This window comes from Zingiber officinale, chromosome 4A, assembly GCF_018446385.1.
Source record: "Zingiber officinale cultivar Zhangliang chromosome 4A, Zo_v1.1, whole genome shotgun sequence".
Classification (NCBI taxonomy): Eukaryota; Viridiplantae; Streptophyta; class Magnoliopsida; order Zingiberales; family Zingiberaceae; genus Zingiber; species Zingiber officinale.
Genome location: NC_055992.1, coordinates 120653961 through 120681561, shown reverse-complemented (window position 1 = coordinate 120681561; position 27601 = coordinate 120653961). Strand labels below are relative to the sequence as shown.

The 27601-nt window shown below is 36.8% G+C and overlaps 3 protein-coding genes across 4 annotated transcripts; all 3 read left to right on the top strand.

Moving 5' to 3' along the window:
* Positions 1 to 563: 563 nt before the first annotated feature.
* On the top strand, positions 564 to 5214 carry LOC121970817 (pentatricopeptide repeat-containing protein At1g61870, mitochondrial-like). Its single transcript, XM_042521788.1, has 3 exons — positions 564 to 1797; positions 3383 to 3485; positions 4892 to 5214. The coding sequence occupies exon 1, from the start codon at positions 601 to 603 to the stop codon at positions 1783 to 1785; it is 1185 nt and encodes a 394-aa protein (XP_042377722.1). The 5' UTR covers positions 564 to 600; the 3' UTR covers positions 1786 to 1797; positions 3383 to 3485; positions 4892 to 5214.
* Positions 5215 to 5857: 643 nt separating this feature from the next.
* On the top strand, positions 5858 to 15995 carry LOC121970815 (glutamate receptor 3.4-like). 2 transcript variants are annotated; one of them, XM_042521786.1, is made up of 7 exons: positions 5858 to 6178; positions 8756 to 10092; positions 10186 to 10463; positions 13658 to 13689; positions 13774 to 14180; positions 15146 to 15376; positions 15769 to 15995. In XM_042521786.1, exons 1-7 carry the CDS (start codon positions 5908 to 5910, stop codon positions 15859 to 15861), a joined length of 2649 nt encoding a protein of 882 aa, XP_042377720.1. In that variant the 5' UTR covers positions 5858 to 5907; the 3' UTR covers positions 15862 to 15995. The 2 variants fall into 2 exon arrangements, with proteins under 2 accessions (XP_042377720.1, XP_042377719.1); XM_042521785.1 differs by lacking the exon at positions 15769 to 15995 and having other exon boundaries at positions 15146 to 15756.
* Positions 15996 to 22438: 6443 nt separating this feature from the next.
* LOC121970816 (transcription factor bHLH123-like) lies at positions 22439 to 24622 on the top strand. The gene is made up of 7 exons (XM_042521787.1): positions 22439 to 22812; positions 22945 to 23266; positions 23335 to 23457; positions 23559 to 23624; positions 23705 to 23770; positions 23854 to 23913; positions 24009 to 24622. The coding sequence occupies exons 1-7, from the start codon at positions 22511 to 22513 to the stop codon at positions 24159 to 24161; spliced, it is 1092 nt and encodes a 363-aa protein (XP_042377721.1). The 5' UTR covers positions 22439 to 22510; the 3' UTR covers positions 24162 to 24622.
* Positions 24623 to 27601: the final 2979 nt, after the last annotated feature.

The following is a 27601-nucleotide window of genomic DNA, read 5'->3' as shown; positions in this document are numbered from 1 at the left end:
TTGTCTCTCTTATTTTTTAGGTATAAAAAGTCTAAAAATAAGTATAATTCCTGTTAAATTCAGCACTTTACACTATAATCCAGCTCTATACTAAGATCGAGTATATTTTCTATCGAAATTAAGTCATAATTTTTAGGTACAAAAAGTCAAAAATTGAGTACAAAAAGTCCGAAAATGAGTATAATTCTTTTTAAAGTCAGTACTTTATATTAAAATTCGAGTATATTTTCTATTAAATTCAGCCCATTAAACTAAAATCGAGTATATTTTGAGGTGAAAAAAGAATCGTACTCAATTTGATAGAAAATATATTAGATTCTAATTTAATATACTGAATTTAAGATGATTTATACTGATTTTTAGACTTTTTGTACCTAAAAATATCATGGGTAATTAGGTAAATATGTTTGATTGGGGAGTGAAAAAAAAGTTTTTCATGAATGGAGACTGCATGTAAAGTTATGTTTGCTAATGGGGAGTGTATGCAAATTTACCCCTGAATTAACCCTTTTTAGATTTACTACGATTTATTCAACCCTTTATCTAACAGCGAAATTGCTACTAAAAACAAGGGAAAAAAAAAACAATCTAATCACCAAGATGGCCTCGCCCTCGCTGCCTGGGCTGCGCCACCGTCTTCCTCCACTCCTCCTTCTTTGTCGTCGCCTCACCAACGCTCCGACGACGGCCTTTGAAGAGTCCCTCACCGCCCGCTCTGCTCTCGCCCTCCTCCGCTCCGAGAAAGACCCTACTCGCATCCTGTCCATCTGCCGTGCTGCCGCTCTATCGCCTACTTCCTACCCCGATCGCGCCGCCCTCTCTCTCGCCGTGTCGGCCCTATCGGCTTCCGGATCCCAATCTTCTGTACGCTCTCTCCTCGATGGTCTTCTCTTGTCACCCTCGGCCGCCGCTGTCCGCCCCCATGTCATCGTCCTCTTTGGCCAGGCTGGCATGCTATCCGACGCCCTTCGCGTCTTCGAAGCTTCACATACTCCTTCAGTTCGTACCTTCAACTCCCTTCTTTTCGCCTGTATCCTCTCTAAGAAGCACTCCGAAGTCCCCAGAATCTTCTACGATTTCACCATTTCCTACCAAATAAAACCTGATCTCACTACCTACAACACTGTCATCAAAGCGTTCTGCCAATCTGGATCCTCAAGGTGCTTCTTTTCCGTTTTGGCTGAGATGAAGCGGTTTAGAGTCAAGCCAAATGCCACCACTTTCGGCACTGCCTTGGCCGGATTTTACCGTGAGCAGTTGTTTGATGATGTAAGGAAGATTTTGTTATTGATGAAGAAGCACAAATGCCGTGCCAATCTTTCAATTTACAATGTTAGGATACAGAGCTTGTGCAAGCTGAAAAGAAGTAATGAGGCGAAGGAGTTACTGAGGGAAATGCGAAAAAAGTGCATGGAGCCCGACTGGGTCACCTATGATCACCTGATCTTGGGATGTTGCGGCGAGGGGAATTTGAAGGAGGCAATGATGTATTTCAACGAGATGAAAAAGAGAGGATTGGTTCCTAAGAGTACCTGTTACTTCACTTTAATTTACTATTTGTGCAAAGGTAAGGACTTTGAGGTGGCTCTTGAAGTGTGCAAAGAGAGCATAGGGAAGAATTGGGTGCCACATTTTTCCATTATGGTGGAGCTTGTTAATGGTCTTATTATTGTTTCAAAGCTCGAGGAAGCTAGGGAGATGCTAGAAAAGTTGAAGGAGAAGTTCCCTAGCAATTGTGAGATGTGGAAGGACGTTGAAGAAAAGTTGGCTTTAGTTACACATTGAGGAGTTGGCAAGGTATGTGTTCCTTGGCAGATGTTTTAGTAATATGTTGTATTTATGACTTCTTCTTAGAAATTATGTTTTAGTAGAACTTACATGCAATAGTTGTTCTAGGTTGTCTTTTGAAATATAACACTATAATTAGTTCCCTATATACACTTGGTTTCTAACCGAACCAAACCGAATAAACTAAATTAACTGAATTTTTTCAACAAGATTATCAAAATTTCCAAATCTCTAACAAAGGGAGGGAACGAATTGAGCTAAAGGAATTGAAGAACGCAATGATAAGTTTACCAAGAGTAAATGGCACTTGGTGCCTTCTTGGCTTATTCAATAACAATTTTTGTTTTGATTTCACATGTCTAAAATTAGGAACAAGCTGACACCGACAATTTAAAAAGATGAGAGAAAATGGACGAATTAATGCAAAAGGTAGACTTCGATTGGGATCTTAGAGATATATTTCTCCTGGAACCTCACAACATAGCTGGTCCACGAAAAGGAACTTCTGCATGCTATACTTGAATAACTGAGATGTCTCTGACACCATAACGCAGAGATCGAACTGTTGCACCTCGTATTCTTTGCAACTGGACCACAAGCACTGGGAGGGTAAGATCGTGGCGGTAGGCACGGCGAGGCCAAGGACGAGGAAGGCAACGCAGGATGCTGCAAGGAGGCCAAGCAAGGAGGAGGTTGAAAAACCAAGCAAGGACAGGAGTACCTCTAGGTGGCAGAGGGCGGTGTTTAGATCCCTCTCACCACTTCCGTACGACACAAGCGGTGCTTCACCAACTCCTCCATGCACAGGAAAAGGATATAGAGCGTGCATGCGGAGGAGCAGTAAGGTACTAGAGGAGGACAAGCAGTGAGAGCGACAGGAGGAGGAAAGGCTGAGCAGGGCGGTGAGAGCGACAGGAGGAGGGAAGGCTGAGCAAGGGGGCAGAGCGACAGGAGTAGAGGAGGGGATTGAGCGACAGGAGTCGGAAGGGGAATTGTGACGCGAGTGATTAGATTAGGGATTACGCAAGAATTTAAGTCCGGTTTGATTAAAAATTTGATTTTTTTCGATTTAACTAAATAGGAAACTTTAAAACTGAAACCGAACCGAAATAACCTAAATAACCGATTTTTTTAACTGAAATAACCGAAATTCCGAAATAACCGAACCAAATTTTTAAATTCGGTTGGTTCGGTCGGTTTGTTCTGTTTAACTGAATTTATTCTCACCCTTAAAAACATGTAAAATTTTCAGTTTCTTTTATTAGGGTGACCACTATTTTGAGGATTAAAAACATTATGTTCTTGCTATTGGTAATTGATTTTTTTAATAAACAGTGATAGTTAGCATTCTACATGTTTCATTCAATTTTCTACCAACAAATGCATCCCATATTACGTATAGTAGATGCAATAATCCAAATTGCACAATTTGTATATTATCACTTGTACTTAAGTAAACTTGCAACATTTTCAGATTATCAATGGCATGAAATTGTAGCATCTTCCACTTTTTTGTTGTTCCCAAAATTTTAGGGCTGTTTATTAACTTGCAATTAGGAATATTGCTCCAAAAGTAATCACTGTCCTTTTTCAGGATTATCATTCTGTATACATGTGGCTGCTGGCTACAAGAAGAATTGAGCCTTTTTCAGATAAAAACTCGGCGATCATAGAGAAATGCAACTTTCTTAGTTTTGGTAAGGGAATCTGATGGCTATTGTTTTACAATTTTACTTCATTTGCCATTATGTGTTTAGTTTGATCTTTCCCCAGTTGTTTTTGGTGTTTAAATGGGTCTGAACCATTTAAGTTTTGGTGACCTTGTCCACGAGAACGTATTATTGTCATAGAAATTCTGATGTAACTAGACTATTATTACCAAGGTCACAAGCTAACTATTAACAGATTCAATGATAAAGGCAAATTCCTAAAGTAAACTGCAGTCCAAATACAATTTAAAAAATATATCTTTATATTATGATATATATATATTTTTATTATATGAACTACAAAGTATATTTGTAAATTTTGAGTGGGGTCAATTGACATCGTTAACTAAGGTAGCTATGTCCCTAGTCAATCTGATCTAGATGCCATGAGAGATATGAAACTGATTATATTCCATGGGATCATTAGTTTGTATGAGGGGATTATCTGAGAATCCTAGTTGCTGTAAATTTTAGGATAATAATGTTAGAATTAGTTTGTTTAATCTTGTCATTTTATTTGCTTATATATTTTTCCATGCTTGGGTGCTATAACACGAGGGCAGTAACTATATTAAACCCAATTTGCAACTTAGTATTAGAGTCATCCTCCCCTATCTCTTCTTGTTGCTGCCTTGAATCTATGTCGCTTCTCACATTGCAAAGTTCCTCTCAATTTACTCTTGCCCCTCTGCCCTCATCGCGTGTGATTGTGAAACTCCCCCTCCCTTCCTCATAGATCAACCTGCTGTCTCGTGCCAGATTGTAACTTCTTCCATTCTCATTCGTCCTCTTTACCCCCTCCCTTACTTGTGCATGCACCTGCTTACTTCTCTCTTCGTTCCTGTCTCTGCTGCAAAAGTTTCTTTCTTCCCCCTCCATCATTGCAGTTCACTTCCATCTTTTCCATTCTGCATGGAAGAAGCCTCCCCTTCCTCCCTTCCATGTTTCAAGGGATTACCGTATGCAAGTTTCTCAACTCTAAATCATAAGCTAGCCCCTTTGTTTTTTTCCTTTCCTAGGATCACTGCTTGCGCAATGTGTTCTTTGAACCTTAGGACCATTGATTCTCCTTGACCTTAACAATCTTAATAGTGATATCGAACTAATACATAAAAGCTAATGTTTATGAACAATAGTGTTTCTGTTTTCATCCTAATGTTCTTTAATGCCGATAGGTCTCCACAATTTCTCTTCTTTGCTACTCTACAAAAACAAAAAAAGTAATCCTAGTTTCACTCGTAGTACGTAAGCTTTACATTACCGAATAACTTACAGGAATAGCTATTTGTCGAAATTCATGTAATACGTAATTCCTGTGAATCACTCGAGCAACTGTTTCAGTTTCTGTCTCCTATGCCTGTAACTGAACATCCTTTTCTGCTCATGTATTCCAGCACTACCTGGGCAGATCTTCCTCACTACTATCAGGTTGCACCTCATTCCAGCAATTGGATGCAGCAGCAAAAAACCAACCTCCGGCGATCTATCGAACCCAACTTTGGTGGTGGAGGCTTGCTAGATGCAAATTCTTTAGGGGAAGAATCTGTTTGTTGAAGACAAAGTCTTTGTAGGGTTTAGAAACTGTGCTGTATCTTTCTTCAACAGATACAGAGTCGTTTAAACGCCTCTGGCTTCTTAAGTTCATTTATTTATTTTTTAAAAAACTATGTAACTTCTTTCAGATTTATAGATATGTTTATTAGCAGTGTTCATTTTATTTAAAATGGTGGAACTCAATCTAATGGGACCGCACTGAATTTTTCTATGATTGTTTTTGAGAAATTGATTGAACCAAAGAAATATGTATACCCAAATGAAACTAAATTAAAATATCAAATTTGGCTCAGTTTAGTTTCGATTGAGCTAAATTAGCATCTAAATATTATAATTTTATTATTATATTATGATGTTATGGATTATATTTAGTGGAATTTTGAGGAGCTATATGATAACTAGGTTCCCATTTCAAATATTCCGGCATTTAAGTGTGTATAAATTGTACCATGAATTTATCAAGTAGGGGAGTTAGAAAGAAGATTATTTACCTTCAAAATTAGAACACTTGAATTATTAAAAAAAATAAAATTAAAAATTAAAAAGTTGATAAATATTGAGTTGTTCATCATAAATTTTAATGATAAGTATATATGTTATTATTATTTAAAAGATACATTTATTTTTTTGTTTGATTGGATTATTTGTAAATCAAATAAAAAAGTAAATTAACATGGAAAGTTTGAAAGAATTGGAGGCAAACTAAAAAACTATTGAAAATGGGCGGTAAACTGTGAAAAAAAATATTTGATAAAAATTAGGTGCAAAGTGAAATCTGCCCTCGTCACTGTTGTATGCTTCAGTTCATCAGCTGAAGTGGCACAAAATCCCCACCACAGGTCCGCAACACAAAGCCATGGCCATTTGGATCACAGGTCGCGGTGGCCTGCGCTTGCTCTTGCTCGTCCTTGCCACTTCCTTTTGCGCGCTTGTGGGAGCCGGCCGGCCTGCCTCGGTCAACATCGGGGCAGTTTTCGCGTTCGATTCCATCATCGGCAGAGCCGCGAAGGTCGCGATTGAAGCCGCCGTTGCCGATGTGAATAACGATTCGTCTATTCTTCGAGGGACGCGGCTGAATCTCATAATGAAAGATACGAAATGTAGCGTTTTTCTTGGATCTGTCGCAGGTAAACAAGTATCGCATTCATCTTAGAAGTATTTGTGTTTTCCTTCCCCTCTAGGTTTTCATTGTCAATAGCTGGAATACGGTTTTTTTTTTTTTTTTTTACTATATATCTCTAATTGCTCCGTGGATCACTTCGTTTGCATAATCTTTCAGAAAACTTGAGAGCCTTTTCCACTTTACTTGTCAATGCTACTTGTTAGGACAAAAAAGGTAGAGACGCATTACCATCTTCTAGTCATTTTAAGGGCCGTCTTCTAACCTTTCCTTATGGATTTGCCCTTTCTACTTTTCATGCAAATAGAAAGTTTAAAATCTCTCATCCCTATTTTAAAGTAGATTAAGATCTAGCCTCTATTGTTATTTTGTCCAACCTTTGATAAAAAAAAAATGATGGCATCCACATGATATTTGTGATGTCAGCAAAATTCATACGTGGATGTGTTTTTTAAATTGTATTAAAATCTAATTGACATTATAATTGTATTAAAATTTAAACATTTAAACATCTTTCCTCATTGTCGACGTTGTCTCCTCTTTCACAATCTCCTTCCTGGCCAACTAAGATGAAGTTCAAAGAGAAGATGAGGGTGGTGAACATGATGGTGACAATGAAAGAGACAACTTCCAACCAGGAAGAGAAGGGAGGAGGAAAAGCTAAGGAAATGTGATAACTCCACATAGATGCAAAGTGCAAGTTTTTTTGACATAATAAATTCCACATGGAAGTCATGTCACATTTTTAATTTAGGTCATATGGTATTACAACAAATATTAGATTTTCATATACTTTAAAATCAATAGAATAGATTTGAAATTTTCTAATGATTTGGATAAATTTAAAGAATTGTGTTAAATTTGAAAAGATTTATTAACCTTATTTAGAAAAAAAATGATGGCTTCTAGTCCACACAACTCCCGCCAAATGCCGAAGGGTTGGATCACATTGCACCTATTATAGGTAGCCTTATCCTGCATTGTAAAATGATGCTTTTGTGACTTGAACTCGTGACTATCATCAGGTCATATGGGGGTAACTTTACCGTTGTGCTAAGGCTCTCCTTCTGAAAATGTGTAAACATTTGAATAAATTTATATAATAACTCTAAATAGAATGCAGCTTTTGTTCGAGAAAAATTAAAATAAATAAAAATTATTTTTGATAATTGTTTGTTAAATAATATTATTTTAACTTAGTAATTGTCGGAACCATATTACAGAATTATCAATTTTATTAATTAGTTGAAGATTAGATCAGACTTGGCCTATTCGATCAAGAGATATCAGCATATAATAAATGATATCTACAAATCTCTTGAACATATTAATAAAAAAATTAGAGAAAAATAAAATCAGAGGCAAACCAATTCAGTCCTAAGGCTAGGACTCAGATTCTAATCTTCTACCTTAACAATACAATTAATACTACCCTAAGGATACAACTGATGTTCTACTGTCAGTATATTAGTGTGGAGGCCATTCATAGGTCGTTGTAATTTTGAGCACCATAAAAAAATTTAGAATCAGAAGTATTTAATAAGAGTCGGGAGAAAGGAATTAGAGAAGACTTTAGATTTGAACTTTTTCCTTGGTATGTTTCCTCTAAATTTGAAATTTAAATTAAATAAAAATAAAATTTGAATTATAGTTTAATTTTCAGTCTCTAAATTAAAGATATCAATAATCCCTAACAAAACTCAAAAGTGAAATGGATTATTATAGTAAATAAAATATTTTCAATATTTATAACATGTAATAAGGAGGGGAGCTTTGGCACAATGGTAAATTTGCTCCCATGTGACTTAAGGTCATGAGTTCGAGCCTCAGAAACAATCTCTTGCAAAGCAGGGCAAGGTTGCATACAATAAACTCTTCCCTGAGACCCCACACCCATTTTATTTATTTATTTATTTATAATATGCAGCCAATAAGGTGTTTCTAAAAGCTTAAACCTTCACTTGGTACTAAAACTTCCATTGGAAGGAATAAGGTGGACTACATCTTGAACATTATCCACGACTTTAACTAGAATACACATCATAAAGAAGTTTGAAATGTAGGTCAGTGCATTAGTGGATGTGCACAATGCTTTAATTTTTTGTGAGATCATCTTGAAAGGTTAGCTTCTATCTGAAAGGATGTATATGAATGCTCCCATGTAAAAGATCCTTTTAGGAATATGTGTAAAAGATCCTATTTGAAAGACTATAACTATATCTCATGGTTTACTGTCTTGTTTTTTTAAGAGTTCTCTAAACATTTATCCTATTCTTTTGAAGATTCAAGTTGTGTGTTTGTTTGGAACTGCAAAACTAAGTCTTTCTTTAACTGGTTACATATTGGTTAAGTGCCAAGGTCATACTTTTTCTTCTTAAGATGTCAGATAGAGAGTTCATAATAATTTGACTTAAAAAATAATGTCGTTTCTTTGTATTGCTTACATTATCCTATTTGATTCTGTTAATAAATTCAATTGAATTTTACTTGTATTTAGGAGAATATTCAATATTCTTTTCCAATATGAAAGTCTACCTTTTATGTCTATTTTAACATTTTTCTTGTTTACTTTTCTCTCCTGCAGTCTTGACAGTTCTTGAGCAGGATGCTATTGCGATAATTGGACCACAGTCATCTTCAATAGCTCACATGCTTTCTTCATTTTCTAATGGACTTAATGTACCACTAATATCTTTTGCAGCTTCGGATCCAACTCTTTCTTCTCTTGATTTTCCCTTCTTTGTCCGTACGACATTCTGTGATTCCTATCAGATGGCTGCAATGGCAGACCTAATAGATTATTTTGGATGGAGAAAGGTTATTGCAATTTATGTTGATGATGATTATGGAAGGAATGGAATATACTATCTTGATGATACACTCGCCAAGAAAATGTCAAAGATTTATAAAATTGCTTTTCCAATCAAAGCAAGTCGGAATAAGATAATGGATTTGCTGCAAATGTCTAAGCTAATAGGTCCACGTGTTTATGTGGTTCATGCTACCCCTGACTCTGGTCTGGAGATATTTTCTGCTGCTGAGCAGCTTAATATGCTGACTGATGGATATGTTTGGCTGACAACAGATTGGCTTGCAACTGCTCTAGATACATTTCAATTGGTCAATTCAAGCTATCTGCAAGGAGTCGTTGGTTTCCGTCAATACATTCCTCATTCAAGAGAAAGGGATTCTTTTTTGTCTAGATGGAGTGATTTACAAGTTAAGGGAGGAGTAAGCTCAAGATTGAATACCTACAGCTTCTCTGCATATGACACAGTTTGGGCAGCTGCTCATGCAATCAATCACTTTCTAGACGAACATGAGAATATAACTTTTTCCTCTAACAGTGACTTACTGGGCATAAAAGGGAAAATGCAGCTGGGAAGGCTCAAGACCTTTGATGGAGGGAGCTTATTACTGCAGAAGATATTACTTCTAAACTTTCCTGGTTTATCTGGTCAAATTCGGTTCGATAACGACAAAAACCTCATTAATCGTATGTATGAAATTTTCAACGTTGCTGGTTCAGTGGCTAATAGAGTTGGGTATTGGTCTAACTTCACTGGTCTGTCCATCTCTTTACCTGCTAATCTACCTTTAAGCAGACCAAAAAAATTGAGCCTTGGCAGGGTTCTTGGGAGGATAACTTGGCCTGGTGGAAAGACAAAAATTCCACGAGGTTGGGTTGTGGCAAGTCATGAGAGGCCACTGAGAATAGCTGTTCCTAATAGAGCTAGTTATCTGGAGTTTGTGAGAATATCAAACGTCAGAAGTGGGGATAATATCAGTGGATATTGCATCGATGTATTCAAAGAGATAGTAAAACTGATTCCCTATGAGGTTCCTTATGAGTTTGTGCCAGTTGGCAATGGCCACTCAAATCCAAATTATAATGATCTTGTGAACATGGTGGTGCAAGAGGTAAATTCCTTACCACCAACCTTTCCTACTCAGTTAAAATAAGTCGGTTATAAGTCTTTAGTTTACTGAATTTCACCATGAAATATGTTTTAGGTCGTCGATGCTGCTGTTGGTGATATTGCTATAGTCACAAACCGGAGTAGAATCTCTGATTTTACACAGCCCTATGTCTGTACTGGCCTTGTGATTTTAGCTCCTGTTAAGAGTACAAAGTCAAGTACTTGGGTTTTTGTCAGACCTTTTACTGTTGGGATGTGGTGCATGACTGGATCATTCTTTTTCATCATTGGGTTTGTTATTTGGCTACTTGAGCATAGGGTCAACAGTGCTTTTAGGGGTCCACCGAGGCGGCAATGCATAACTTTATTTTTGTAAGGCATTTCTAGAATTCTTTCAAACATGCAGTTTAAATTTGTCTTCTGCTTATGCTAGTTAGTTTCCTAGCAATGCCAACAACTTTTCACTTTTAAATTCTGTTCTCTTTGCTATATTGCAATAGCACTGGTTACATATAAAATTATACCATAAAGAAAATTTTTAGTCTTATTCTTAATCTTCTTATGTACCTGGCATCAATAAATCTCATTTTTTGAAAGTTGTTGACAATGAATTATGAAGAAAACTTGTTCACATTATGTATTAATTAGTCTCAACAATTTATCACATCACACAATTTTAAGAAATACTCAAAACGTGCACCAATATTTGATATTTAGCAAGGCACACTTGTTCTCAAAAATGCCACTCCGCTCATTGCAACCCCAAACCAAAGCGTTGAATTTGATTTCTCTTGGTTGAACCAAACTGAACCAAGGAAAAAAAGCATAAACTTGGTTATTTCATTAAACATTTTCACCCCAAAGTCATTGATGACTAAAAAATCTCAAATTCATATCAAATTAACACTATTGCACTCCTAATCAGCTTCTGAGTTCATTTTTATATATATTTTTTTGAAATTTTGAACTCTTTAGGGCCATTAATGAGTTGACTTGATGATCTGGTTCACTTGGAAAAATAAAAATTTTTAGAGCCTTTTAGAGTCATCAATCACTTTTTGTCAAAAACTCATTGATGGTTGAAGGACTTTTTGGCAAAAAGTCATTCATGGTCCTAAAGAATTCGAATTTATTCTAAATTTATATTGTTGATAATTCAGGTATCTAGCTCTTACGATTTGACTAATAAAGTGATTGGCCCTGCTCTACGGAAGTTTTATACCACCAAGGTCAATTGGGAAGCGCAGATGGGTCCTAACAGATGGCCCAACATCACAAGTAATTTGAACTCCTTGGGTGCAATGTGCTCTGGGTGAGATTCGAGCTCTCGTTGCCTAGAGAGCCCGCCCCATCACTTACCATTGCACCATAGCCTGGGGGCTATTTGGTGGCTCTTGAACCTCATCAATGATTTTTCCAAAAAAAAATCATGAATGGCCTTAAAGAGCTTAGATTTATTCCAAATTTGCATTGTTGCATTCATATGATCCCTGAATACATCAAATGATTTTGTGTCAAAAAAAGTCAGCCATCAATAAACATTTGGCAAACAATCATTGATGGATCTTTAGACACCAGATTCGCTACAAATCTACATCATTCTGGCCTTGGAACTCTTCTAGGTTTTATCATGCTTAACTTCCTTTTCAACCATCTATCACTTTTGACCAAAAGTCATAAATAGATCTAGACACATCACACGTCACACATCAGATTCACTTCAAATCCGGATCATTCTATTGTTGGCACTCAGCCATGCTCAACTTCCCTGATTCCTTAGTCATTTCAGTTAACTGGAACTTTACTCTTCACTGAATATGGATAATTTAGTAGACTGAAGAAGTTGATTTTTGATAAGAGCATAAAACTATTTGAGAAGGCTTTTTATATTTACCTAACGTTTATTTTTTTCTAACTTGTTCATTGTAGGGAAGACCCTATTCTTGATGAAATGCTCACATTTATTGAATTTATTAAATCAAGATTGCAAGAATGACCCCTATATGCTAATCCAGAGAGAAATACTATCAATGTGCCCTCTGTATCTAGGTCTAGGTCCATCAATAACTTTTTGCCATTCGGTCCATTTTTTTCCTCTTTTTTTTTTTTTTTTTTCAAATTTGGATTCTTTTAGGTTTATCAATAACTTTTGGCCTTAAGGAGTTTGAATTTGTTCCAAATTTACACTAGTAAATTTCTGATGGTGTTGAATTCATCCATTTTTCTTTTTTCAAATTTAGAGTACTTTAGAGTCATCAATCATTTTGTGTTAAAAGTGTTTGATGACCTTGGGCAAAATTGTTTGGTGACTCTGAAGATCTCAAATTCATGTCAAATGAGCACAAATTTAGAAAACTCATGGGGTTAGTGTCCATTCAATACAAATTTGAGATCTTTAGACCCACGAAACAATTTTGGCCAAGGGTCATCAAACACCTTTGTCACAAAGTCATTGATGACCCTAAAAGATTTTAAATTTTTTAAAAATATAGATAAATTTGGAGGATCATCAGGAATGCAACAATATAAATTTGGAACAAATACGAGCTTTTTAAGGCTATCAATGACTTTTTGCCAACAAAAAGTCATTGATGGCCCTAAAGGTTCTAAATTGGTAATAAAAAACATGGCTGGATTCAAGAGGTCACTAGAAGTGAAACAACGTAAATTTGGAACAAATTGAGCTTTAAAGAGTGGAAAAAATATAAACGGACTTAGAAGGTTACTAGGAGTACAATAATGGCAATTTAACATGGTACGCAGATATTAAGGTCATAAATGACTTTTGGATGAAAATGTTTGATGACATAACTAAGTATATACATTTTGCCTTGATTTGGTTGGGTTTGGTTTGGCAAGAAAAAAACTGATTCAATGCTTTGGTTTGGGGCTGTAATGGGCAGAGAGGCATTTTGAGGAACAAGTGCGACCTTTGGTAAATACCAAAGATGAGTATGCATTTTGGGTATTTCTTAAAATTAAGTGCATTTACATCTGTAGAATCTCAAACTGATAGGATCAAACCAGATGTATGAATGAAAGAATGACACATAGTGTTCCAGTAGATGAATAAAAAAACTACTAGCAATTTAGTATTTTTTTTGCAAGTTCTTAGGCTTTTTGTTCATTTTGTATATCAACACATGTCCCAAGGAGACTTGTAGAAATTCTAAAGAACTGAATATTGATATTAAATTATAAGTGGACAGTATTTAGATATAAAATCTGAGAAGGAACTAATGTGTCAGCCTAATTGGCATAAAAAGTTACAATAACACCAACGGGCAAAAATCTAAAGACAAAACTGAGTTTATACCTTACCATAATATGGAAACACGCAATGATTTTATCATCTTTATCTCTCTCTCCTTCTTGTATTTTATACATGGATTAAAATGTTTATAGAGTAAGATGTCATAATCTTCAAATTCATCTTGATAAAATTTGGTTAAAGACCCGTGACAAAAAAAATGAATCAATGTCTAGCCTACCATCATCTTGATTCATGGTGCAAAGTTTTATTATTAATGATGCTTGCTTCTGACTAACCTGCATGTATTTTACAGGTTTAGTTTCTCCACTCCCTTCCAATCACAGCGTGAGTGATTTTCTAATGTCATTTGTTTTATAACACTAGCCATGATTTTTTGACCAAGAAAATTAAGATAAGTTTGGATTTCAGAAGAAGATGTTTTGAGTACTCTTGGACGATTTGTTATGATGGTGTGGCTATTTCTTCTGATGGTCACGACATCAAGCTACACTGCAAGTTTAACTTCACTCCTTACTATCCAACAACTTTCATCTCCAATAAAAGGAATTGAGAGTTTAATTGCTAGCAACGAACCTATTGGCTATCAAGAAGGATCTTTTGCTCAAAGCTATCTTGTAAATGCACTCAACGTACACCCATCAAGGCTTGTTTCGCTTGGCTCTCCTGAAGCTTACAAAGAATCACTAGAACTTGGGCCAAACAATGGAGGTGTAGCAGCAATTGTAGATGAGCTTCCATATGTTGAATTATTTCTAGCCAAAACCAATGGTTTTGGCATTGTTGGGCAGGCCTTCACGAAGAGTGGATGGGGATTTGTAAGTGAACTCTTTTAAATTCCAATAACATGTGATGACGTAATCTGAATTAAATCCATATTTATGGATATGTTTTTGGACATTTAGATAGAGTAACCGTATTCTTCTTGTTTAAATTGTTGAATCACTACATTCACCTTCTAGGAAAAAACAATAAATTTAAACATCTAGTGAAGAACAACTAGAGAAAAGTGTTACTTGGCTGATAATTGTTAGCCTACTGCCAATTGAGCCTAGAAATTTGATGCTTAGAAACAGAATGCAGAAACTGCAATAGAAATCATTTTTGATACAGGAAGTAAAACAGCATTGATCTTTTCCTGCCTTGGATCTGTAACCACTGAATTGCTATTCTTAAATTATTTTTTTTATAACCTCGAGCTTTATTTTTCACCAAATGGACAGCATGAGAGATATCTAGTTATGCAAATAGCTTTCTTCTGTTCATGTTGCTGATTTAAACTTGTGTAGCTAAATATTTATTTAATGATGAATTTGTTGTAATAAACTGTTAATCACACTTAGTGACCTTCCTAAGTGGTTTTCCAATTAAGTTTAAGCTTCTTGATTTTATGTTTGTTTGAGAACTTTATACATTAGAATCCATGTAATTATTTCATAATCATCTGGTGCTGTCAGCATGGTAGACGATCTTCAAACACAACAAAATTTTTTACTTGTTCTTTAGGAATTCACTGCAGATATTTTATCCTCAGGGAAAACAATAACTCGTGTCATACATAAAACAGATTGATAAATGAAAATTGCTACAGACATCCACTAACCATTTGCTGACTTGACAATTCTTCTGGATAATCTAACTCAAGTTAAGTCATGTTGTTTATAAAAACAGATTAAATGATTCTCTAATAAGACCACTCTTACGGGTACTTGGGTTTGGTCATTTCCCCATGTGTGTAGACACAAATTCGTTTGTTTTTTTTACATTTTTGAATTTGCAACAGGCCTTTCCAAGAGACTCTCCCCTCGCTGTTGATATGTCAACAGCGATACTAAAGCTTTCTGAGGACGGAGTACTCCAAAAGATCCACAAAAAATGGTTTTGCAACACAAGCTGCATTTCTCTGACTGGCAGCAGCTCCGAGCCTAACCAGCTTCATTTGACCAGCTTTTGGGGATTATATTTGGTCTGTGGTGTTGCTGCATTTGCCTCGCTTCTATTATTCTTTCTAAAGGTAATTTGTCAGTTCATTCACTCGAATAGGAAGAATGAAGATCATGTATCCACTTCCTCTGAGCTACATAACAGAAGCTTTTCTCAAGTCATAACCAGCTTCTTTGGTTTCATCGATCAGAAAGAAGCAGCCATAATGAACATGGTTAAGCAAAAAAGCTCCTCAGTACCTGAAATTAAGTAGTCAAATCCTTTCTTTATATCATGTCAATAGATGGATAAACGTTTTAAATTTTTGTCCTTGTCTATTGGCATTGAATCATAGTGTATCTTGCTACTGTTAATTTAATCGCTTTTTATCCTCGACCCGCATGTCATGTTCATGTGAAATTTTTTAAAAAATAGTTTTTTTTTTAATAAAAAACCATGATGGTTTTGTTGTATTGTTCGCAGCTAGCTTTCCAGGTTGTATTCTTTACTGGAATCTCCCTGTTGCTACTTGATTGCAGACAAAGGATCAAATTTTGCAACTGGGCAATCTGTTAGTTTCCATGAGCAATTTTGCTGCTAAGTTTTTGATAGCTAGTCGTATTCGGTGTTTAATAGACTCTTGTAAGATTATCTATTGCACATACGAGCTAATTCGGAGCATGAGATCCACAATTGTTTACCTGCAGCATTCAATTGCGTATGTGGATTCTATTGCTAGAGTATTTTCAATTTAACTTGAAAGAAAAATCTATTGCTAGACTTTGTTCTTTAGAGGTTTCATCTACTTTATCTTAATTGTAGAGTTACATACTCATCATAAAGTTATCCAAATCAATGACATTGCATCCTACTTAAAGACGCAACTCTATTGCTCTAATTAATGATCTATCTACTAATGCCCTTTAAACTCTTCTTCTCAAAGTTTGCTGATTAGGTGAACCTTCCTCTATAGACAATTAATATGTCATCAATTCTTTAAGAACTCTGTAGGCAATTATGGAACTTTGTAGTCAAGTCATTCTTTTTATTAATTTCTTAATCATATTATGCATCAGTGTCAGGTTTTGGTTGTTCAATCCTATTTTTTTAAAAGAAAGATATCTACTCCTTGCCCTTGGATCTTCCATTTAAAGTTTAATATTTGGAAAAGAGAAAGGAAAAAGGTGTTTGCATTCCCTTTGTCTAACAATTTGTTAAACATTAAAGAAAGGAGTTGTTTTAACAAATTCTTTTGTTCACTTGCTCTTCGAGAGGATTAGTCAAATCGTTTTGGTAATTTAGTTATTAGTTGGACTAGTTCTACTTAGTAAAATAAAATGATACAACAATAATTAAATTTTATCTCATTAAATGAAGTTTTGACATTATTGACTTTATATATATATATATATATATATATATATATATATATATATATATCGAATCCTATTATTATTAGTTGTATTTTTGAGTGTTTTATCACTATATTGCTGGGACCGTTGATGTTGCTGGAGGAGATGAATGATATTCATAATTCTTTCATCGTTCTTGATTGTCATGCTCGATTACAGTGTGTCAACATGCAGTAGAAATAATAAAACAAAGTAAAACATATATACAACAAATCGAGATTTTATGTGATTCAAAATCCTCGATTCCTATTTCATAGCTAGTTTTAGTGATAATCCACTATTCTTCTCCTTTCTAGAGACTTTTCGAGAAATCTCTTACAACACCTACACCTTGTTCTTTACAAATAAATATAAAGTAAAAATAAGTGTACAAATGATATAAAAACAAATCAAAATATATAATTTACACTAAGAAATTTTACTTTGATCGTTTTTTAATTTGTCTCCTGAGGTTTGAAAATACAGTTTCACTACATATCCATCAAAACACCTAAGAACTGGCATCAAAGCCTCCTCTAAGCTCTTTTTTTTTATAGACTTTAGGTTTGGATTGATTTTCACTTGTCACTCGATTGTTTATCTCATCATCAGTTGATTGTTGCACTAAAATTGACTGTTACACTTGTAAAATGGTTCTTATCATAAATAATAAACTATTATTGTTCATCAATCTATTGATGTACAAATAGTTGAGTGTCACAGTCAACTCAAAAACCTTTTGTTCACTGCAATAGTGACATCAATTGAGTACTTTTCATCAATCAAATATGCCAAGCAATTGAGTCTTCGCAATCAAGTTCAAAACATTCTTCTATAGTGCTATCAGTCGACTATTAGTATTCATCAATCTATTGATTTGGTATCAGTCGAGTGTAACAATCGAGTTTCAAATTTTTTGTTTACTACTACAATGTCATCAATCAATTGATCAAATTCATCAGTCGATTGTTATTATAATAGAAAACACTAGAGTAGAAACAATATTTACAGTTGACTTACACCGTTCATCAATCAATTGTACTGTAACAGACAATGTAATAATACTGAAAATAATGTTAACAACAAATACCTTTATGTCGAGGACTCTCATATCTCTGAAACTTCCTTGTATGATTAGTATAGGTCAAACTTAACTTGCTAGGATTTCATTCTTGCCTAGTATTCAATTGATTTTAACTTACCAGGACTTTTTTTTGCAAAACATCTGATAAACCTTGACTTATTGGACTTTATGTTGTCTAGCATCTAGTCAATCTTGACCTGTTAAGATTTTCTCATTGATTAGCATTCAGTCAACCTTAACCTATCAAGATTTTATTGTTGGTTAATATCCAGCCAATCTTGATTTATTGGAACTTTCCATGCATATCTATCTAACATCCAACTAACTTTGACCTGTCAAGACTTCATTTTCTCATGTATAATATTTGGTCCTCTATGACATGTTAAGACTTTCCAAATTATCATATATCTGGTCAAATTTGATTCACTTGGACTTCTCTACTGTTAAGTGTCTGATAATCTTGGCCTATTTAACTATTTACTCTAGTCAATAAACATATTAATCAATTATCAAGTATCTTGTTAACTTTAACCTATTGCTCAATCAACTAATATATTGATCAAATATTAAAACTCAACTCGAGTAAACTCGAGTATGATTAACCGAGATTGATTGATTAACCTGATCAAGAAAATTGATTGTACCAACATATACTACTGCCCTAATTCACTCACATGGTGTAATATACAGTCATTATCATGCTGTATTCATAGCACAACAACGATGACCAGAAAAAAAAAAAATAAAGCAAGAAGAGTTTCAAGCTACTCTTCCTCACCATCATAGCAATATCCTTGATATAACCCTAAACATACACACCTAGATAAATAGGACGCATCATCAGGATGCCACCTTTGGATCATCAAAGTCAAACAAGCTGACTTGACCTGCATCATTCCCTTCAAATATCTCTTTAATTTCTTACTGTTGATTGAAAAAAGAAGAAGAAAAAAAAACTGTCTTCAAACATTTGCAACTTGACCTTTTGAAAACCAAAGACACTACTCTTGAAATGGTTAATTATGCAAGTGGTAGATCTTGATGAGACCTACCTAACCTTAATTTAAGGCACTAAGTTGACCGCTTAATTAATCCTAGAGCTAGCTAGGGTTTATATTTTATGAAAGGAAAGAAATCGGGATAGGATAAAAATAATTAATCAAGTCAGATAATATCGAATCTAAAATGATCGATCTAATTTCATGAAAATTTTTCATCGGTCATCTGGGTAAATCGAGGAAGTATACGTGGAGACTTATCCTGACAATCAACATTCTCAAATCTGCTACCTATTAAGGAGAAAAAAATTTCAATAATATACCACAACTGAGTCACAAACTCTGGATCCCTGATCTATCATTGGAGGACCTAAGCATAACACTCTACCCCTGGGAACCCATATTAGGAGTCTCATATCTTTATTGTATTGTTGGTGTATATTATATCATATATATGCAGAGGCGTAGCTACATATGCTAAAGGGGATGTGACCACCCCTCAAATATTGAAAAAAATCATATATTGAAAATAAAAATTAAATACATAATTATAAATTTTAAAACCTTTTAGACCTTAATTTTTAAAAGTCAAATTAAAAATCTCTTCTCCAATTAAAAACCTATTTTGGTTTTTTCTTTCTCCCATATTTTTTTCCTCTTCTCCCATTTTTATTTTTCTTCTCTTATGCATTTTCTTTTTCTTATTTCGTCGTGTTTTCTTCTTCTTTTAATCCCCTTTGTATTTTTTTTCCTAACCTTAATTTTACCTTCAAAATCCTTCGTCACATGTTGCCATCGCTGCTGTCTACATTGTTATTGTAACACACTATTGTTACAAGCGTCGCTATTGTTTGTTGTCAGTGTTGTCATCATCACTTTATCGACGCTCCACAACAAAGATGTTTTGATTGAAGTAAAATTTTCTTATTTGATCTATTTTGATTAAGGATTTAAGTGTTGAAAAAAAATATAGTGTTAATTTTTTATATATTTATACTTTTATTTGTTATCCATTTTTGTTTATTATTTGTTTTAAAATTATTATAAAAAGATAGTCATTAAATTAAGTGATTATATTTTTAAAATATTATGTTAATAATAAATTAAGTGAAATAGAAATATTGTAGTATTTTAAATAAATACGAGATGAATCTAATTCAAAAAAGTATCTCTTCATCCACCTCCTCCTTTTCTATTTCTTCCACCACTTCTTGATGTATGAGTACATCCTGGTCTTAAAAAAACATCCTTAAGTATAATATGAATGACGGATTATTATTTTAAATAAATCAAAGGCTAAAATTAAAAATTTTGAATTTAAATTCGTTTTTAACTACTTAAATTTAAAATTTAGATTTTTGAATGATGAAAATTTAAAAATTACTCTTCTTATCTAAAATTTGGATTGTACTAAATTAAGTGAACTCATGTGTAAATAAAATCCCTGTACGTCAAATGTCAAATCGGTCGACAAATCAACTCATAATAACATTCAGACATTATCTTACTTCACTGTGAGCATATATACTTGATGGAGATTCTCCATCGCAAGTCTCGAAATCTCTACTCGGTCGTCAGTCAATTTTTCAGCTAACTCAATTAGTGTCTAACAGTTTTATCATAGCTTAATCATTACCAAAGGTCAATGTTTAGTATACGTTGTGTGGAGTCAACTCTTCCACGTGGTACATGAGGAGACAGTGAAAAGATTGCCTAACCTAACTACGTTACTATCATGGTGGACACCTAAACTTGCACTCGTCCTTTTTTGTCCATGATTTTTCTTGAATATATTTCCTCTATAAAATCCTCTTTTGATTCACTTCAATCTAATTCACCTCTTGCTCAACCATGCTGACTTGTACGGCACGTCAACGTTTGATAATTTTTTTTTCCTTCCCTCTTGCCGTTGTGACAGCTCCAAGCAACACAATTTATATACGGATTAATTAGGCGTATTAAGTATTAACTTCATTATTTTAGTTCTTTATTACTTTGACTATTTACCAGACAAAAGGATATCTGCGACGGGACGTGTCTATGGTCGTTTACAACCCACGACCAAGTGCCAATGCGTCGCCGCCACGTCCACGGAGGACCGCCGCATTACCAAGGTTTGACCGGCAGCAGTGAGCGGTCAATATTTTTGTCGTTACGCTGAGCAGACAGATACGCGGCCCCATGTGGAGACGGCTGTTGACCTCGAGAACGCGCGTGCGTTCGTTGGGTCCCACGTTGACCTCAACCAACAACACGCAGCCGGTGGCGTGCCAGCTGAAGGACGCGCCGCCTGGTGAAAAAACAAACAAAACAAAAAAGAGAAAAGAACAATTTGATAACTTCACGTCAATATTTCACTCGAACTTATTTTCCTAAATAACTTTATAGGTAAAAAATTCTTTTATTTGAAAAAATCATTGAAAAGACACTAAATTTTGATTTTTTTTTTAATTATCAAAAGGACATCCTCCTTAATGTTCAGTTATATATATAATTATTTAATTATTCTCGATTATTATCTAGTATTATTATTATCTTTTATTTAAATCTCCTATCTAATTTTTAAACCGGTACAATTTTATATCTATTACCGTATAAATATTAAGTGAACAGGGCAAAAAATGTATTGTATCAACTATAATATCATAATTATTAGAATGTGAATGTTAACTTTGCATTGTACTAATGTTGAATTGATTAATTATGTATTGTAATAATTATGAAATCATAATTAATATAATATGTGTAATAATTATAAAATCAAAGTTACTACAACGTGCCCGATCGGCTCAAGATTTAAGCGGAAGATAACAATATTAAATAGTATTAAAAAAATTAAAATAGGGCATTCTTTTGATGATTTAGAAAAAAAATACCCTTTTGATTATTATCCAAAAACATTTTAATATTAAAATATATTTTAGATAAAATACACATGTTAAATTTTTTATAATTATATCTAACTTTTATATGAGCTGATTAATTTTGAAGATGACCGATTATAAGGATAAATTATAAAGTACTCACCGTTAAACATTACATATATAATTTTTAATTTTCAAGTGTAATGTGATGTGATTTATATTCTCACTGCCTTAATCTGTTAAATTATAATTATATTACGAAGGATAAGAATAAATTTATCGTGTAAGCGTACAGATTGGATTTGAGGAGTGAATATAGCGGTCAGAGTTCACCAGGGAATATATCTGATGGGCCCACTGTTGGATTTATTTAAGACTTTGACATTTCTTTGATTTTTGTTCTTCTTTTGTCCTTCAATTAAAAATTATTTTAGTTATGACAGAAAAATAGCATGCGTTGTCTTAGAATTGAGTGGGAGAAGTAGGTATAGGTGTAATATGTTAAAAAAATCTCTCTTTTTCTAAAATAAATAAATTTATAATCATTTTAGATAATTTATATTTAAAAAAAAAATGCAAATCAATGTTTCTTTTCCTAAAAATCTATAAAATTTTAATACCAATTGGTAATAAAAAAAATCAATCTTATTTAGATAAGATAATAAAAAGGACCTTGAACAAAATAACTCGTTATATAATATGGACAATTTAAGTAGTAAAAAGCTCAGTTGATCAATATAATCGATGACCTGGTTGAGTTGAATTGCGTTGGGCTCCACCATATGGCTTTATATAAGTGGTGGGTATTAATAATAATTCATCATTCCTTCTCCTACCAAACCTCTCCCCCTCCTCATCTCCCTCAGCTCAATTCCATCCATCCGATCCATGGCCGATCACCAGTTCCAACCATGCAGCAGCTGGTGGACTGCTACAGCCGCCGGATTCAGGCAGGACGCCGTCAGCCTCCCCGCCACACCACCGCCGTTGGTCAGCTGCTCCACCGTGCTCGGAAGAAGCCTCAACTATTGCAACGAGATGATGATGACCAGTACTACGTCACCATCCGCGTCGGTCTCGAACAGCTCAGCGACCTTCCAGGACCGCCCTTCCGCTCCGGCGATCCCTGCGCCGCCGACGGATCACTTCCACGCCCCCCATGACTACTGGAGTACTCAAGTGCCCTTCTGGTATAGATATATATATATGAACGATCTTATTCTCTTCTCTCATGATCAGTAATTAATTAATTAATTAATTAATTTCTAGGGTTTCTGATCGATTGAGCCTGAATTAACTCGATCGATTTAATTCGTGAACAGTTTCCACGGCCTGCTTCAGGAAGGCATGATGAACATGGACATGAATCCACTAGATGTCTCATCGATCGATCAGTCTTCCTTCGCGTCACCTTACGCGTTGCTGCACGGGCTCGATCTCGAGCAAGATGGCGGATCGCAGAGCTCTTTGATCCAAGTGCCGAGGCAGCAGCTTCCGTTCACCGGCGAGGCTCTCTTTTCGAATCCAACCGCAACGGCAACGGCAACGGCAACGGCAACCGAGCACCATAACTTGAGGCCTCCTCCTCAGCCTCCCCGCCATTATCACAGCTCAAGTAGCTACGGCAGCAACAACCTCGTCAAGGTCGGTGCCTTAATTAATTTACTTATTATGGTATCATTTCTCGCTCATTCGATCAAAGCTGCATGCAGACACCTTCCACTTTAGGAACGAAGGCTTCCATGGAGAATTATAGGAAGAACAGTAGCGAACCAGCTCCCAAAAGGGCCAGATTAATAGAGACTAATTCGTCCCCATTACCGACGACATTCAAGGTACATACGCAAAGAGTTATTCTATGTCCTTTTAATCAACTACTATATATCGAACTAATTAATCGATCGATGATTGCGTTAATTAATTGTAAATTCTGCAGGTGAGAAAAGAAAAAATAGGGGATAGAATTACTGCAATCCAACAACTAGTGTCACCTTTTGGAAAGGTATACCGAAACTGGCTAAAACCTATTGATTAGTCTCCATTCTTATTCTCTATCTAACTCCACTATTAATTATTCTGCAGACCGACACTGCATCAGTATTGCACGAGGCGATCGACTACATCAAGTTCCTCCATGATCAAGTTCGCGTAAGTTAGAAATGTTTAAGTTGTGTATGCATGCATAAAGGTTATATATATTCCTCTCACACTGCAATATAATTGTTGATCAGGTATTGAGTGCCCCCTACCTAAAGATTAATGGTCATCCAGTGCTGCAGGAGCAAATAATGGTATATGCATGCAATTAGCTAGGGTTTTCTTTCTAATCTATATCAACTGTTTTTCATGAACTTCATATCTAATGTGATAATGATATACATGGCAGAATTTGGAGAAATCAAAGGGATGTGATGTGCAAAGCCAAGACCTAAGAAGCCGAGGGTTGTGCCTAGTTCCCATCTCGAGCACATTTGCAATTGCTAATGAGATCCCAACTGATTTCTGGACTCCTACCTTTTTGGGAGGAGCCTTAATTTAGGTAGGGAAAGCATGTGTGTAATAATCATCAGTACTAGTGTTTTTAAAATCGGACCGACCGAATCAGATTGAATTGGCTGATCTGGTCCGGGTTTAAAAACACTGATCAAGATCTAGATACACAAATTGATCTTTTAGTATATATAGCTAGGCAAAATGACTCCTCATTATCAATATATAACATCATTTGATATGTGTTTTTATAGAGTAAAGGGGAAGGAAAGACAAGTGTGGTGGTGACCCAACAAAACTAGGCATGGAATTTTGGGACACCACTAGTTGTTGTTGTTATATTGGATGATGAAAATGGGAACAGGTGGGGAAACATGGCATGATTAGTGGTTTGGAGTAGGGAATTAGTTAATTGATGTTTTTTTTTTTCTTCTTCTTGTTCTAACATTATTATTTGGAGGAGAAAAAAAAGGAAATAACAAGAGGAAGTGTATGGCTTTACTGACAAAAGGATCAACTTCTTCTTGATTGTCCATTTGAATTTAGATATATATATATATAATGCTAGTGGAAGTCTGAGAGGGTGGTCCTCAGGTTCTTTATTTTGTACTTGAATGAAATTATTGTCCTTCTTCCATGTGTTGTTTGGGTAGAGTTTCTTTATGATTGATTGATTAGTAAGGAAGCATTTGTGATTCCATATAGACGAGGGCACTTCTCGCGAAATGTTTATACTCTTGATTCTAACGTGAGATATAAATAATATTTTGTTGGGCAAAATAATTTGTTATTGGAGATGATCCCGTCCGGAAGCTGAGTCAGACGGATCGTCGGGTGAGGTGGCGCGGAGGGGGTGTTCTGAGATGACTTCTATGTTGATCAGGTCTTCAAAAGTCTCCTGGTCAATGCTACCTGCAGCCAGCGACCGGGTCCCCCCGGTCCTTGGTACCCCGAGGCTCAAGGCAGATCCAACGGATATATGAATAACAGACTAATAATATAATAATGAAATAAATGAGGGATGAGTACGAAAAACGTACCCTGGCCCAAGGGGGCGCCCTCGGATGGGACGCTGCTCGAGCGATCGAGACTGGAAGAGTGGATGACTGTGTCAGACGAGGAGTTGGATCTGACGACGCGATGTCGGACGCGACACGGAACCGGAAGACGAGCTGCAGGTCGGGATAAAACACTGGCACGCAGGCCGGGAGGTACTAGCGGCACACAGGTCGGGATATGACTTCGGCACACAAGCCGGGATATGACTTCGACATGCAGGCCGGGATAATATATCGGCACGCCAGCCAGAACAAGACATCGGCACGCAGGCCGGGATAAAATATCGGCACGCAGGTCAGAAGATAAAACATCACACAGGTCGAATAGTAGTAACAGTACCAAGTCTAACCACGACAAATCAGACCAAGGCTGAGATTGAAACATATACTCTGCTTGAAGGCTAGAACACAGCGATGGCTCAAAGGCAAGAACACGACGGAAGCGCGATATGGTCCGATCGACAACAACGATCGTAATAACCGGATTCGTGCTAGGGACCAGTCGGAGAGGAGGGTCTTGACGAAGCCGATAGCAAGCATGTGGGTCCGACCATGGAGGCAGCCGATGAGACTGTCGGTTGGAGGGGATGAGGCGGTACTGCCATTGACCGGCGAGGCTGCACATACAATGCTTGGGCTGTGGTGTGTCTCTAGTGATGAAGAGGGGGCAACAAAGGCAGCTCTGGCGTGAGGTGAGGAGATGGAGGTGGTAGCCGGCTGCGACAGGGGCGGCATGGCCAGCCCCCTGGCGGCGACGGAGAAGGACTTGTGGAAGACCTCTTGTGCACGAGGCGGCGGAGAAGAGGAAGAGCAGAGGGAGAGGTGGGTCGCCGAGTCTGTTCGGCGGCAGCGTTGCAAGGAGGAAGAGCGTAAGGGTCGGTCTCTCCGGCGGCAGCGTCGCGAGGAGGAAGAGGAAGAAAGGTGGGTCGGCGTCGGCGAGGAGGAGGAGCGCCGGCGAGGAGGAGGAGCGCCGGCGAGAGGAGAAGGAGAGAGAAGGGGGAGAGGAGAAGAGGTGGTGGTCGGTGCCGCCGCCGGCGCCGGCGAGGAGATGGGAGGGAGGAAGAAGGCCCTTTCTCTTTGAGTTCCTGTTGGCAACGGTGAAGCAAAAACCATGAACCAAACCCCCACCCCCCTGCACAGTAACTTCTCCTCCCCTTAAAACCCTACACAGTCTTTTACCAAATTGTCCCTCCCTTTTCCACTAATTCCTCCTCTGCCCTAAATTGTATCCACATCACAAGCCTCCCCTTCAAGTCTAATCGAAGGAGGCACAAGTCCGATTGACTAGACCAAGCCCAACGTAAAACAGAATCGCTAGCTATTGAACGCAAACTCATATCACTGGGCTTGTTTTATAACGTCGGACGAATAGCTACAAATGGCGAGTGCCTGACAGAGCGACAAAAAGAATAAGTGCTGACCAAGCGATAAAAGAAATATCGAGCGAGTGTCGAAAGAGTGATCTAGCGAATGTCGAGCAATATCTAGTAGACGGTCGAGAGATGCTGAGTAAAACGATCGAGCGACAATAAATCACGATCAGGCGACCGAAAAAATATCGACCGAGTGATAGTAAATCGCGATCGGACAATAGAGAGAATGATGAACGGGTAGAGCCGTGAGTGCTACAGAGAAAAATACTGATCGAGCGTCAATAAATCACGACCGGGTAATACAGAGAATGATGGACGAGCAGAGCCATGAGCGTGACCGAGAAAAATACTGATCAATTGTCAATAAATCACGACCGAGCAATAGAGAGAATGACGGACGAGCAGAGTCGTGAGCGCGACCGAGAAAAATATTGACCGAGCGTCCATAAATCACGACCGGGCAATAGAGAGAATGACGGACGAGCAAAGCCGTGAGCGCGATCGAGAAAATGTCGACCGAGCGATAAAAAATCACGACCGGGTGATCGAGAATGTTGAGCGGTGCAAAACAAACGATCGAGCAAATGGCCAAGCGACACTGATCGGTCAACTCGGAGAAGGCCGATCGGGTGATTGAACGAATGCCAAGCGGGCGTAGAACCTGTGCGCTGGATAGACACAGAGCCTATGAGATCAAATGAGAATGGGAGAAAAGGCTTTGTGAGCCAAGTCGGGCGGCGATCTCGAAAGACTGAAAGCTATCGATAGCACAACATGGGGATTGGGCATTAACTTGAGCAGAGCCTGTGGATGGAGCGCTAATGGGAGCCGAACAGTTAGGCAGTTATGCGCATGTTAAGTGAGGAAAGCAGGTATCGACCGAATCAACAAATGCGAGGTAAAGCGATGAGCGAGACGCGAGGGACGAGTTCCGAGCAAAGCGGTAAGTGAGGGAAGAGGGATGAGTGTCGGGCAGAGCGACGATTGAGACATAAATGGTGAGTGTCCTGCAAAGCGGCAAGTGAGTCACGAACGATGAGTGCCGGATAGAGCGACGA